Source organism: Neoarius graeffei, chromosome 8 (assembly GCF_027579695.1).
Source record: "Neoarius graeffei isolate fNeoGra1 chromosome 8, fNeoGra1.pri, whole genome shotgun sequence".
NCBI classification, from domain to species: Eukaryota; Metazoa; Chordata; class Actinopteri; order Siluriformes; family Ariidae; genus Neoarius; species Neoarius graeffei.
Window position 1 is genome coordinate 66,643,596 of NC_083576.1, and position 14,424 is coordinate 66,658,019.

The following is a 14,424-nucleotide window of genomic DNA, read 5'->3' on the forward strand; positions in this document are numbered from 1 at the left end:
GGTAAGGCGAGGATTAACCACCGCCTTTACTATAAATTTTTCCCCTCGAAAAAGAATGTGGACCGACACTAGAGGGTAGTTGTGAACATCCCCGTGCACACACAACACCTTCACCAATTGTGCTCCTCCAATCCCTCGTCTTGCACCAGGCTTTGGTGAATTGAGGTCTGATTACAACCAGAATCCACCAACGCCTGATATGTATCCCCTTGGACACTCACCGGTATGCGATATGCTCTGGCCAGATCGAGGGCGGCTCCTGGCTCGTCGGGGATCCGAACCACCGCGCCCACCTCCATCACTGAGCACTGCTGTTAGAGGTGGCCCGGCTCCCCGCAGCGCCAGCAAACCGGCCCGGGCTTCCTCTCTGCACTAGTGCTTTGGGGCTCACTCACCTGAGGGGGGGGGGAGACAGACACAGAAGGGAGAAACGGGAGGGCACCGCGGGTGCGGCGGGCCGGCTGGGGTGGCGCCGGCCCCCGCCTCCGCGGTGAGGGAATGGGTGAGGAGGAGACACAGGAGGAGGGGGAGAGAGAGAGAGGAGAGGAGAGAAGAGGTTGTCTGCTGTCCTGCTGTCGGGACAGCCGCCAAATGGTCCTCCGCCAGCTCAATTGCCTGATCCAGCGATGCCGGGCGGTGGCACTGGACCCACTCTGCGGTTCCTGCTGGTAAACACGCGATGAACTGCTCCAGTACCACCTGGTTGATGAGTCCCTCGGCGCCGCGGTTGTCGGCCCTCAACCACTGCCAGCAGGTGTCCCGGAGTTGCTGGCCAAACGCGAACGGCCGGCCGACTTCCTCCAAGCGCAAAGTGCGGAAGCGCTGACGTTGTTGCTCGGGGGTGCGCCCCACACGCTGGAGGATGGCCTGGCGAAGGTCCGCATAGGCCAGCCGGTGGTCGGCAGGGAGCTGTAGCGCGGCCAGCTGCGCCTCTCCCGTTAGCAGGGGGAGGAGGCGCACCGCGCACTGGTCCACCGGCCACCCCGAGGTCTCTGCTACCTGGAGTTGGTGGACCCCGCCGACGCGAGGAGGTGCCGGAACGCCTGACAATCTTCCTGTTGCGCCAGCACCAGGGCCTCGAACTGTTGTTCTTGCTCCTTTCGGAGGGCGAGCAGCGCCTGGTGCTGGCTCTGTTGGGCCGTGGTGAGGGTGTGGATCAGGTCTGCGAAGGGGGAGGACTCCATGGGGCTGTTCTCTTCTGTGCTCGTCCCGGATTTCAGCACCACTGTGACGGTTCGTATGGGTGGGTGGAGCACAGAAGACGGCAGGCCAGAACTGAGTTCACAAAACTCTTTTTATTGTGACACTTTTCAGCGTTACACTCTCCCAGACACTCAGACACATGCACACACATCAGTCGTCTGGATCGGGAGAGAGCTCCCTCTGCTCTCGCTCTCTCTCCTTAAATAGGGCGCAGTCACTGGGGAAGACACACAAACACATTAATTAACATCAGGTGCAGTGATTCTGCCACTTACCTTCCCTGACTCCACCCTCCGGTCACAGACCAACGCTTGACCACGCCCCCGCTGCCATACGTATTTTCTTCGAGTTCTGTTCTTAACTTCCAGCCTCAAACTATGCAATAAAATAAACTAAGCAAACAATCTCGGTACTGTGGACTCTGAGCAACAGTAGTGGCTATCTTTAATGAAAGAAAATAAAAATACAAAACGGGCAGCACGGTGGTGTAGTGGTTAGCGCTGCCGCCTCACAGCAAGAAGGTCCTGGGTTCGAGCCCCGGGGCCGGCGAGGGCCTTTCTGTGCGGAGTTTGCATGTTCTCCCCGTGTCCGCGTGGGTTTCCTCCGGGTGCTCCGGTTTCCCCCACAGTCCAAAGACATGCAGGTTAGGTTAACTGATGACTCTAAATTGACCGTAGGTGTGAATGTGAGTGTGAATGGTTGTCTGTGTCTATGTGTCAGCCCTGTGATGACCTGGCGACTTGTCCAGGGTGTACCCCGCCTTTCGTCCATAGTCAGCTGGGATAGGCTCCAGCTTGCCTGCGACCCTGTAGAAGGATAAAGCGGCTAGAGATAATGAGATGAGATGAGAAAAATACAAAACCAAAATAAATACATTTGTTAAGCCACACAGCTCAAAAAGATATTTTTCTCATGAAGACGACTCATTCATTCATATCACTTTATCATGGCCGTGAGGTGGGGGACATTTAAAGCTAGACGGCCTTTCGATTTCATAAAATCAATGAAATTTAGTTCCCTCTGAAATTTGGTCATTGTGATACATGTTTATTTCTGTACTATCTAAAAAAAAAATAGGCCATCCTGTGGCTGGGACATTATTTAATTTAAGTGGATTCCCTAGCAAATAATGTACATGAAATCACTCACGTCGCACCGTCAAGCAGACAGAGGAAGTCTGTGTGCGCATGCGCAGGTTGACCTTCTTCTTCTTCTTTTGGGTTTTACAGCAGCTGGCATCCACAGAGTTGCATTACCGCCATCTACAGCTTTACCTTGACCGTGCACTGACAGTTGCATCATTTTGTCTCTAAACGAATGGCTGATCACACCGAGGTGCTCGCTGACCGCTGATATTTATTAGTTTGGTCCTGCATTTCCTTTCCTTCGCAACATAACATCTTTTCTTCTCGTTTTCTGTTACTGTAATCGGTCTTTCACGTTTCATTCGCATACTCACGTCCTCAATTTTTCCTTTCCTGTTTCAAATTTGTATCCCACAATGCCTTGTGCGAACGGGGAAAGCCCACCATGTGATGCATGACATAGTATCTTGAATTGGGTCATGGTGAAGCAGGAAAAAATAGTGGAGAATTTAGGGCCACGTGGCCTTAAATTCATTAATTGTTCTATTAAAAAACAAAAACAAAACAAATAAAATTGGAAGTCTGTGATTCGAATTCAGTAGCTTTCAGTCCACTAAACAAAAATACAACCCCGATTCCAAAAACATTGGGACAAAGTACAAATTGTAAATAAAAACGGAATGCAATGATGTGGAAGTTTCAAAATTCCATATTTTAGTCAGAATAGAACGTAGATGACATATCAAATGTTTAAACTGAGAAAATGTATAATTTAAAGAGAAAAATTAGGTGATTTTAAATTTCATGACAACAACACATCTCAAAAAAGTTGGGACAAGGCCATGTTTACCACTGTGAGACATCCCCTTTTCTCTTTACAACAGTCTGTAAATGTCTGGGGACTGAGGAGACAAGTTGCTCAAGTTTAGGGATAGGAATGTTAATCCATTCTTGTCTAATGTAGGATTCTAGTTGCTCAACTGTCTTAGGTCTTTTTTGTCGTATCTTCCGTTTTATGATGCGCCAAATGTTTTCTGTGGGTGAAAGATCTGGACTGCAGGCTGGCCAGTTCAGTACCTGGACCCTTCTTCTACGCAGCCATGATGCTGCAATTGATGCAGTATGTGGTTTGGCATTGTCATGTTGGAAAATGCAAGGTCTTCCCTGAAAGAGACGTTGTCTGGATGGGAGCATATGTTGCTCTAGAACCTGGATATACCTTTCAGCATTGATGGTGTCTTTCCAAATGTGTAAGCTGCCCATGCCACACGCACTAATGCAACCCCATACCATCAGAGATGCAGGCTTCTGAACTGAGCGCTGATAACAACTTGGGTCGTCCTTCTCCTCTTTAGTCCGAATGATACGGCGTCCTTGATTTCCATAAAGAACTTCAGATTTTGATTCGTCTAACCACAGAACAGTTTTCCACTTTGCCACAGTCCATTTTAAATGAGCCTTGGCCCAGAGAAGACGTCTGCGCTTCTGGATCATGTTTAGATACGGCTTCTTCTTTGAACTATAGAGTTTTAGCTGGCAACGGCGGATGGCACGGTGAACTGTGTTCACAGATAATGTTCTCTGGAAATATTCCTGTGCCCATTTTGTGATTTCCAGTACAGAAGCATGCCTGTATGTGATGCAGTGCCGTCTAAGGGCCCGAAGATCACGGGCACCCGGTATGGTTTTCCGGCCTTGACCCTTACGCACAGAGATTCTTCCAGATTCTCTGAATCTTTTGATGAGATTATGCACTGTAGATGATGATATGTTCAAACTCTTTGCAATTTTACACTGTCAAACTCCTTTCTGATATTGCTCCACTATTTGTCAGCGCAGAATTAGGGGGATTGGTGATCCTCTTCCCATCTTTACTTCTGAGAGCTGCTGCCACTCCAAGATGCTCTTTTTATACCCAGTCATGTTAATGACCTATTGCCAATTGACCTAATGAGTTGCAATTTGGTCCTCCAGCTGTTCCTTTTTTGTACCTTTAAACTTTTCCAGCCTCTTGTTGCCCCTGTCCCAACTTTTTTGAGATGCGTTGCTGTCATGAAATTTCAAATGAGCCAATATTTGGCATGAAATTTCAAAATGTCTCACTTTCGACATTTGATATGTTGTCTGTTCTATTGTGAATACAATATCAGTTTTTGAGATTTGTAAATTATTGCATTTCGTTTTTATTTACAATTTGTACTTTGTCCCAACTTTTTTGGAATGGGGTTGTAATTGCGTGTCGGGGAAAATTGTTTTTATGACCTACACTTGAAAAATCTGAAAGGCAGTCTATCTTTAAGGAAATCCAAATTTCACCAAATCATTTTATATTCATCATTATAACGACTATTATAATATGAATATCACAAGATGAATATCACAATATGAACATTTTGGCACATTGCCCACCCCTATTGCAAACACCAGTAATTAGAATCAGTATTACTTGGAGGAGGGCGGCACGGTGGTGTAGTGGTTAGCGCCGCCACCTTACAGCAAGAAAGTCCAGGTTCAAGCCCTGTGGCCGACAAGGGCCTTTCTGTGCGGAGTTTGCATGGTCTCCTCATGTCCGCATGGGTTTCCTCCAGGTGCTCTGGTTTCTCCCACAGTCCAAAGACATGCAGGTTAGGTTAACTGGTGACTCTAAATTGACCGTAGGTGTGAGTGTGAATGGTTGTCTGTGTCTGTGTGTCAGCCCTGTGATAACCTGGCGACTTGTCCAGGGTGTACCCCGCCTTTCGCCCGTAGTCAGCTGGGATAGGCTCCAGCTTGCCTGCAACCCTGTAGAACAGGATAAAGTGGCCAGAGATGATGAGATGAGATTACTTGGAGGAACTGGGTCAGAATAAAATAAAAAAAAAAGTTTTATTGGCCGTCTCTAATGGGAAGCAAGACGGCTCTGTGGATGCGCACTGGAAGGATCTTGTCTTTGGCAGGATGCCTACAAGGCAGAAACTGAGAGCTCAGTCTTGGGCAGCTCTTTTTGATCCGGACATCCACAGAGGTGCAGTGATATATCCCAACAGGCATTGGCATCCGAATATGAATACATAAACTTTGAGGCATCTGGAGATCTAAAATTCCTACTGAGAGTCTACGAGCAGCTTAATGAGTGCACTGAGTTTATACTGTGGCTATGATAACTGTAATGAACAGAATGACTGACTAATCTTTCTACCCCCCCCCCTTTTTTTCTAACAGAGACCTGGACAAGAACAACATCACTCGGATCACCAAGGTGGACTTTTCTGGACTCAAAAACCTCAGAGTTCTGTAAGCTTTTCACAAAACTTTTTAAAAAATCTCTTCAATCCCAAAGCGTGAAGCTGTCAAAACCTTCCACATGTCCCAGGAAGGGATTACTGTATAAAATACATCATAATAAAGCATACAGACATTTAATCTGAGTCAATCCGACGCATTGGACACGACCTTCTTCACCAAGCGTGAAGTCACTGTATCGTGTTCAGTCAGGCTTTTAACTTGTTCTGAAGTCTGAGAGACACGGAAGTGCACACTTTGCACATCAGCTGCTGCGCCGAACTAAAATAAACACCTTATGGCTGGTCTCGCCGTCCCATGCAGCGTGCTCGAGTTTGTCTAGCAGGCAGCACCCTTACAAAAAAGAAGTTTATTCAAGTGTGCTTCTAGTATACATCTTTTAAACTAAAAATAAGAGAGGATGCTTTCAGTTTACTTTTTATTTACTTATCAGAGAGATACTTAATAAAGTTATACATAAGTATACTTGGCTTATACTGAAAAGTTTATAGAAAAGTCTAAGTATATTAAGCTTATACTTAAACTTTTGATCGAGATATACTTAACAAAAGTGTAATAAAGTATTAAAATATTTGTGCCTTATGTTTAAGTGTACTTGCCCTGTAGTTGTGCTTATCCTTTTTGATAGTAGCCTATAAAATACTTCTTTTTCACACATATTGGCTTCTTTGTGTTATACGGCAGCATGTTTTAAATCCCATCTTTTAAACCTACATGTACCATAAGTTTGTGGTCAGCTCAAAACACTTAAGTTGTCTACTGGTAGTATGCATGAGGTAAGGGTTAGGGCTAGAAAACTAATAGTATACCTAGTATACTTCAAAACTAAAAAGTGGACTAGATGTATATAACCAGTAACTAATAGTATATTTCCAATATGCTATAAAGTATACTTTTATCAACTAAAAAGTGGACTAGAAGTTTGTAACAAGTAAACCAATAGTATATTTCCAGTATACACAAAGTATACTTTAAAAAAAGTGGACTAGAAGTATAAAACAAGTAAACTCATCGTATATTTCCAGTATACTATGAAGTATGTTTTTGTAAACTAAATAGTGGACTAGAACTAGTAAACTATTTGTATATAAGTATATTTATGGTATACTTGTAGTACAAAATAAAAAATACTGCTTGTATACTCAGAGTTTGCTTCTCTTAGACTTAAAATATACTTTTTACAAACTAAAAGTGGGCCAATTTAGTCCCAAGAAGTATTAGATTAGTTTACTTACAAGTATACTGTAAGTACATTGATATCAGTATACTTGGTACACAAAAGTATACTTAAGTAAAGCTAAAGTATATACTTAATAAAATGAACTTGAAGTATGCTTCTTTTTGATAAGGGCACACTGCCAGAGCAAGTGTGTTCGGAGCTTAATGACTGCAATCAGTGAGGGTTTTTTCATATTTTTTTTTTTATGATGTTTAACTCCTGAGCAAGTGGGAGTGGCATTTGGGTGAAAATAAACCTGAATGAATGATGACAAGTGGAAGTTGGCTGGTATAGTGTATGTTTAAAAACTAACACCTCTGCACTGACCCCCGGGAACCCACACAGGCACACAGTACAAACCCCCCAGTGTTTTAGGAAGGCTGGTATTGTGATCCGCTCCATCTGATAATGTGAGGCAAGGCTCGACACACATTCGCAGCTGAACCCTTAAAGGGTAAAGCCTGGCGTGCAGACCCAGAGTCTCCCGTAAGACTTGTGACTAGTTAGCGCTAAGGGCAAGAACAACACAACGTACTCTTTTTAAATACCATGTGTGTTAGCTCAGGCTCTAACAGAGAAAGTCCCCCCCACGCACACACTTTTTTCATCCCTGTGAAACATAGGTGTTTGCCTGTATCCCATATGTTTCTAGAGAATACTTCAAAACCGTTCAGGGCGAGTGGCTGAGAATTGAAGCAAAAGAAACATCTACTATTCCTCACTGCTTACCAAAGCCCATCTGGAGGGGATTGAATCAAATTACTTTTAATGCCAATATATAAACCAGCATGGGACTGATCCCCCATTTGTATGAATAAGCCAGAATTATATTCAGTTATTAGCCTGACTCGAGGCATAAGCTATGAGATATGTTTGTTATCAGTAAAGAATGCCGTTAGTGCAAATGACTGAAGTTAATGTTTTCCCATCTGGTGCATGAAACTGTTTATCATTTTTGCCTACGCTACATGAGATCCGAGCTAGACATCGGTCTCATACTGTCTCTACCTACTGTGTCATCTCGTCCTGATAAAAAACTGTCCTATATATAAACATTTTCTTTAAAAGGCCGGAGCAAAGTTCCAAATTAGAGGCTGTAGATATTTTAGTCCGGTGTTGCCTGATTTCCCATATAGTCATGCTAGAGTATCAGTTAGTGGCAGACTCTTGGGGCTTCCCATGCATGTCACTGCATGTTGGCTCTAATTCAGACAGACGCAAATCTAAACAAGAATTGGCCATAGAGATGTAGTGCCTTTGTAATGCATCTGGAAAACTTTAGGGGCCCTGTAACATGACATGGTGTTCTGAGTCGAGGGGCAAACCGAACCTACATGCCAGGACCTCACAGGCACGTCTGACATCACAAGCATGTTCCTTTCACATCCGATCATGACAGTCAGAGAGGAAATCAAGATCCTGATTCAACCTAAATAAGCTTATCGTTGATTATTGTGATGAGGCAAAGTCATGCTGAGTGAGGCCTTTTTTGTTCCCAATTTTGTTGCAATGTAGTTGCAAACTGGATTGGATAATAAAGCTATTCTTCCTCCACAGGCATTTGGAAAACAATCAGATCAGTGTGATTGAAAGAGGAGCGTTCCAGGACCTCAAACAGCTGGAGAGGCTGTAAGTATAAGTCTCAAACTTTTATACATGACTGTACAGACAAAACATTTGAACTCAACACAAACTTCTTTCTATTTCTTTTCAATTTTTCATAAAAAAGGATTCCTAAATGACCGCATGTTTCTCGACTGGAAACAAAAAAACTTTGAACTTTTTAAAGAAAATATCTCGCAAATAAACAAATTGAGATAAAAGTCGGTCTTTATGTCTGTCCTTTATTAAAAAAAGCTGCATGTCGAATTTGTTCTTAAAGCTAGACGGCCTTTCGATTTCATAAAATCGGTGAAATTTAGTTCCCTCTGAAATTTGGTCATTGTGATATATGTTTATTTCTGTAATATCTCAAAAAAAAAAACCAAGCCATTCTGTGGCTGGTAAGTTATTTAATTTGAGGGGATTCCCTAGCTAATAATGTGCATGAAATCGCTTGCTTCGCACAGTCAAGCAGGCAGAGGAAGTCCGTGTGTGCATACGCAGGTTTACCTTCTTCTTCTTTTTCTTCTTCTTTTGGGTTTTACAGCAGCTGGCATCCACAGTGTTGCATTACTGCCATCTACAGGTTCACCTTGACCGTGTACTGACAGTTACATCATTCTGTCGCTAAACGAACAGCTGATCACACCGAGGTGCTCGCTGACCGCCGATATTTATTAGTTTGGTCCTGCGTTTCCTTTCCTTCGCAACATAACGTCTTTTCTTCTCGCTTTCTATTACTCTAGTCGGTCTTCCATGTTTCATTCGCACACTCACGTCCTCCATTTTTCTCTCCTGTTTCAAATTTGTATCCCACAATGCCTTGCGCGAACACGGAAAGACCACCACGTGATGCATGATGTAGTATCTTGAATTGGGTCATGGTGAAAAAATAGCAGAGAATTTAGGGCCACATGGCCCTAAATTCATTAATTGTTCTATTAAAAATAAATAAATAAATAAATACAATTGGAAGTCTGTGATTGGAATTCAGTAGCTTTCAGTCTACTAAACAAAAAATAATTGGGCGTCGGGGAAAATTCTTTTTATGACCTACATTTGAAAAATCTAAAAGGCAGTCTACCTTTAATGATCTCATCTCATCTCATTATCTCTAGCCGCTTTATCCTGTTCTACAGGGTCGCAGGCAAGCTGGAGCCTATCCCAGCTGACTACGGGCGAAAGGTGGGGTACACCCTGGACAAGTCGCCAGATCATCACAGGGCTGACACATAGACACAGACAACCATTCACACTCACATTCACACCTACGGTCAATTTAGAGTCACCAGTTAACCTAACCTGCATGTCTTTGGACTGTGGGGGAAACCGGAGCACCCGGAGGAAACCCACGCGGACACGGGGAGAACATGCAAACTCCACACAGAAAGGCCCTCACCGGCCACGGGGCTCGAACCCGGACCTTCTTGCTGTGAGGCGACAGCGCTAACCACTACACCACCGTGCCACCCACCTTTAATGATATAATAACAAAATTGATTAAAATAGATGGGATTATTATTTTTCAGGGAGGCCACTATAACTCCATCATGCATGAAGTCATTTTCTGCAAGCACAGTGAAGGTGTACAAGTGCAAGCTATACTTGACTACAGTATAATATTATGGACTAGCGTGACTTCTTGGTCAATTTGTTTGCATTTCTCCATAAAAATTATGGCAATGCAGGATTAGAAAAGGAATCAAAATAAAGTAGTAGTTAGTTTATCGCCCGTTTATTGTAAAAAATATATTTACCTGCTTATCTTCCATCCGTTTGATGCGTGACACGGTATGCTGCCGTGCTGTCGGTGTTCTGTGGCGAAACAAAGTCGGGATGGCGTCTGGCTTCAGTTGTCGTTTTTGCCTCGTGTCTTGCTTCTTCCCAGTGATTTTTTTCATACAAGTCCTCCACAAAACAATCTTCTGTAAAATGCTCACTGCACAATTTGCTGCTTTTTCCAGGAGTAAAGTTTTCTCGCTTTACTTGATGAAGCCACTCAACCAAACGTCTTAGATCCAGGACGGAATGAGGAAGACATGCGGAATCCTACGTCACACAGAGCCACCCTCGTTTTCGTCTCCTAATACAGCCATGTATTTGGCTAATCCAGTATGGTCGCACCCGGGGAAATGGCCCAACAGACTGATGTTACAACTTTAAGATGTTTTTAAAGCTAAAGGCCGCTTATTATTAATTTTTTTTTGTCTAGAATATCTTGTATTAATGTATAATGATGACATTTCATAACCCCTTAATTTCAAAATTTCCTGGTTAATCGCTTTAAGGTGACTTTAATAGCTTTCATGTCAAGTACACAAAAAGGACAGCATCCTCATTTGCTCCCTGCCATGAGACACACGTCCATTTGCTCTTGCCGGTGAGAATCTTCACACCTCTGAGAGAAGTTGACCACCAGGTCAAGCCAAACAGTCAGGCCATTTCTACAGATGGACAAGGTCAGGGAAAACTGCACAGCTGTCTGGGGACTGGCTTGTCAGTGGTTTTTCCGAGTTTGTGTGTGAATTGTTTGAGGTTTTCTCTTGCCTGTGAAGTTGTGTATGGTTCTGTCAGAATTTGAGCAAAACCGTTACTCATCATCAGTGTGGTTAGGAAAAGCAAATTGGAGGAGCATGTGCCTTCATTGCTGTGAGCGGACATGTGCGAGTTTGTTGACCACCCCTGAAAACACTTAGTGCTCATCTGCTTCCTAGCTCATGTGTTTGCCTGGGTTTTATGTACACATTCCTCTGCCTGTCACACACGTTAGGAATTTCACTTTTTTTTAGCAGCTGTGTTTTTCCTCACTGATCTCATCTGAACAATGTGATTTTGATTCAACATCATGTCCATAATCAACATAGCCATTTATGTTGTTGAGTATGAAGGCCTCGTCCCACAATACCGATTGCTGTAACTAACTATAACTACAACTATAATGATAACTCTAAATAAATTGGTCCCCTGCAGTTTATATGGTTGGTGGTCACACCCAATGTTGTAGTCAAGTCACTTTATGCTTCAGGACAAACTGAACAGGATGCGAGTGGACCTCTGCCTGGTCACCTGGATCTCCAGCTACCTCACCGACAAGCCGCAGTAGGTCAGGCTGAAGGACATCACGTTTGACACTGTGATTAGCAGCACCGGAGCACCCCAGGGCACGGTGCTGGCCCCTCTTCTCTTCACCATGTACACCGCGGACTTCTGCTACAACTCGGAGCTGTGTTACATTCAGAAGTTCACCGATGACACAGCCATAGTGGGGTGTATCAGGGATGACCGAGAGGAGGAGTATAGGAGCCTGGTGAGGGACTTTGCTGTTTGGTGCAACAGGAACCATCTGCAGCTCAACACCTCGAAGACCAAGGAGCTGGTCATTGACTTTGGGAGGTCCAGACCAAGGTCACGACCATTTCTGATTGAGGGAGTCGAGGTGGAGGCTGTGGATTCCTACAAGTACCTCTGGCTGTGGCTGGACAGCAAGCTGGACTGGACTTGCAACACCAACCACCTGTACAGGAAACTACAGAGCAGGCTGTACTTCCTAAGGAGGCTGCGGTCCTTTAACATCTGCAGGAAACTCCTGTGGATGTTCTATCAGTACGTGGTTGCCAGTGTCCTGTTTTACACCGTGGTGTGCTGGGGGGGGGGCAGCACATCCAAGAAGGACACATCCAGGCTGGACAAACTGATCAGGCGGGCCGGCTCTGTGGTCGGCGTGAAGGTGGCAGAGAAGAGGACTATGGACAAACTACTGAACATCATGGACGATGCCAGTCACCCTCTGCACACCATCATCAGCAACCAGAGGAGCCTGTTCAGTGACAGAATGCTCCTTCCCAAGTGCAGGACGAACAGACTTAAAAACTCCTTTGTCCCTCATGCCATCAGACTGTGCAACTCCTCTCTGGGGGGGAGGAGGGGTAACAGGAGGACAGAGGATGGGAAGGAGCAGTAGCCTAGCCTGACAAAAAGCAGTACTGGACAATGTGCAATATAAATGTGCAATATAATGTGCAATACCTCTCCTGCTGGACTTTTTTTCATATCTTTTTTTTTATTAATTTGTATATGTAAATACTTAATTTATCTAGAAGTTTTCTCTATTTTCTATTCTCTGTTTATCCTGTAATGATGCTACTGGAATTTTAATTTCCCTGAGGGAACCCTCCCAAAGGGATCGATAAAGTTCTATCTAATCTAATCTAATCTAATCTAATCTAAACCTCAAGTCTGAGTCGAGTCTCAAGTCTCAAGTCCAAGTCATTAAAGAAAATCTCAAGTCGAGTCCACGATCAAGACTCCAATCGCACCCTTTGACGCTGGCTGTTGCTACCTTTATGTGAAACTGTCTCTGCTACTGTGTTGGACTAACGTTACTGCTTGACTGCCCCATTTTTGTTAATAGGCTACAGATAAAAAGCTTATTCATCGCTCAGCAAGCCCTGCCCACTATCAACAGGACAAATAACATGAAAGAGGGTTAACACTAGCTAGTTCATCGCTCAGCAAGCAAACCCCGCTATCAACAGAGCAATGAACATAGCATGTCACTGACTTCTCTGGGTGGAGTCTCGCCAAATGATGATTGAAGTTCGAGGCTGTCCCTGTCGTCTCCTTGATAGTTCTTCTACATATGGAACATGCAGCAGTGCATTTTTTCCCACTGTATGAAAAGTCTGGATAAGCAAAGCGGACAATCCTAGGGGCTTCTCTCCAGGCATTTTAGCACCATTAACGTTAGTTTGTTCCTGAACATGATGTATGAACAGGTAAATGTGCATTCTCTTGCATGAAATTAGTATAAACATTAGTGTAGATATAAATATCTTATGCCAAGTTATTATGGCATGTTACAAAAAATAAGGAAAAAATCAGAGTCCTTGTCTCCAATTTACGAGTCCAAATGCAGTTAATGCACAAGTCCAAGTCATCAGTGCTGAAGTCTAGGTCAAGTTACGAGTCCTTAAAATTAGGGCACGAGTCAGACTCGAGTCCTGGACTCGAGTACTACAAGCCTGGTCACACCTGACCAATAATGATACCTATAGCCCAGGCCTGGATTTATCAGTATCGGTGAGATTGCTTCTGGAGCAATTTTTCGAGACCTGGACCTGATCCGATAAAACTTCTGACCAATCAGGTAATTGTTTACATGTGACATTGTTTGAGCACGTGCATCTTTGAACATCTTTGTTGCATCATGGAGGAGAAGCTGATAATAGAAGTGTCGAAGAATCCCATGCTTTCTGACAAAAAAACACAAGCTGTACAAAGATACAGCCTTCTGTGCAAAATGAGCATCTCTTCCTTGCTGTCACTGTCAGCCATTGTGTGCTGCTGACTGCACTGGGTGTGCATACAAATAGCATACAACCGCTACATTTTCCCACGAAAACCAACAACCAAGTATATTTATTTACCTGAGTGGCAGGACCAACTGATATTATAGTCGGGATTATAGTTGTGGTGTGACTGCTCCAGACTGGAACTAAATTCAGGCATAGGTATAGTCATAGTTGTAGTTCTAGGTACAGTGTCCTTTGTGATTATCCTGTTTTGTTGCATTATGAGCTGGAATTAAAATGGATTGTTGGGGGGTTAGCACCATTTTATTTACACAACATGCCTACCACTTTAAAGGTGAAAATTGTTTTATTGTGACAAACAATAATTAAGATGAAAAAGCAGAAATCTGGAGTGTGCATAGGTATTCACCTTTTTCTGCAATTATAGCTACAAGTCTCCTGGGGTATGTGTCTATTAGCTTAGCACATCTAGCCACTGGGATTTTTGCCCATTCCTCAAGGCAAAACTGCTCCAACTCCTTCAAGTTAGATGGATTGCGTTGGTGTACAGCAATCTTCAAGTTATGCCACAGATTCTCAATTGGATTGAGGGCTGGGCTTTGACTAGGCCATTCCAAGACATTTAAATGTTTCTCTTTAAACCACTCCAGTGTAGCTTTAGCAGTATGTCTAGAGCAGGGGTGTCAAACCTGATCCATAAAGGGCCGTGTGGCTGCAGGTT

The 14,424-nt window shown here is 43.9% G+C and overlaps 1 protein-coding gene across 1 annotated transcript in view; it reads left to right on the top strand.

Moving 5' to 3' along the window:
- The window catches only part of slit3 (slit homolog 3 (Drosophila)), a 368,151-nt gene that overhangs the window by 25,002 nt on the left and 328,725 nt on the right, over window positions 1-14,424 (top strand). The window contains exons 2-3 of the mRNA XM_060928048.1: window positions 5,490-5,561; window positions 8,347-8,418. Coding sequence (XP_060784031.1) covers window positions 5,490-5,561; window positions 8,347-8,418 — 144 coding nt within the window. The remainder of the gene's footprint in view (window positions 1-5,489; window positions 5,562-8,346; window positions 8,419-14,424) is intronic.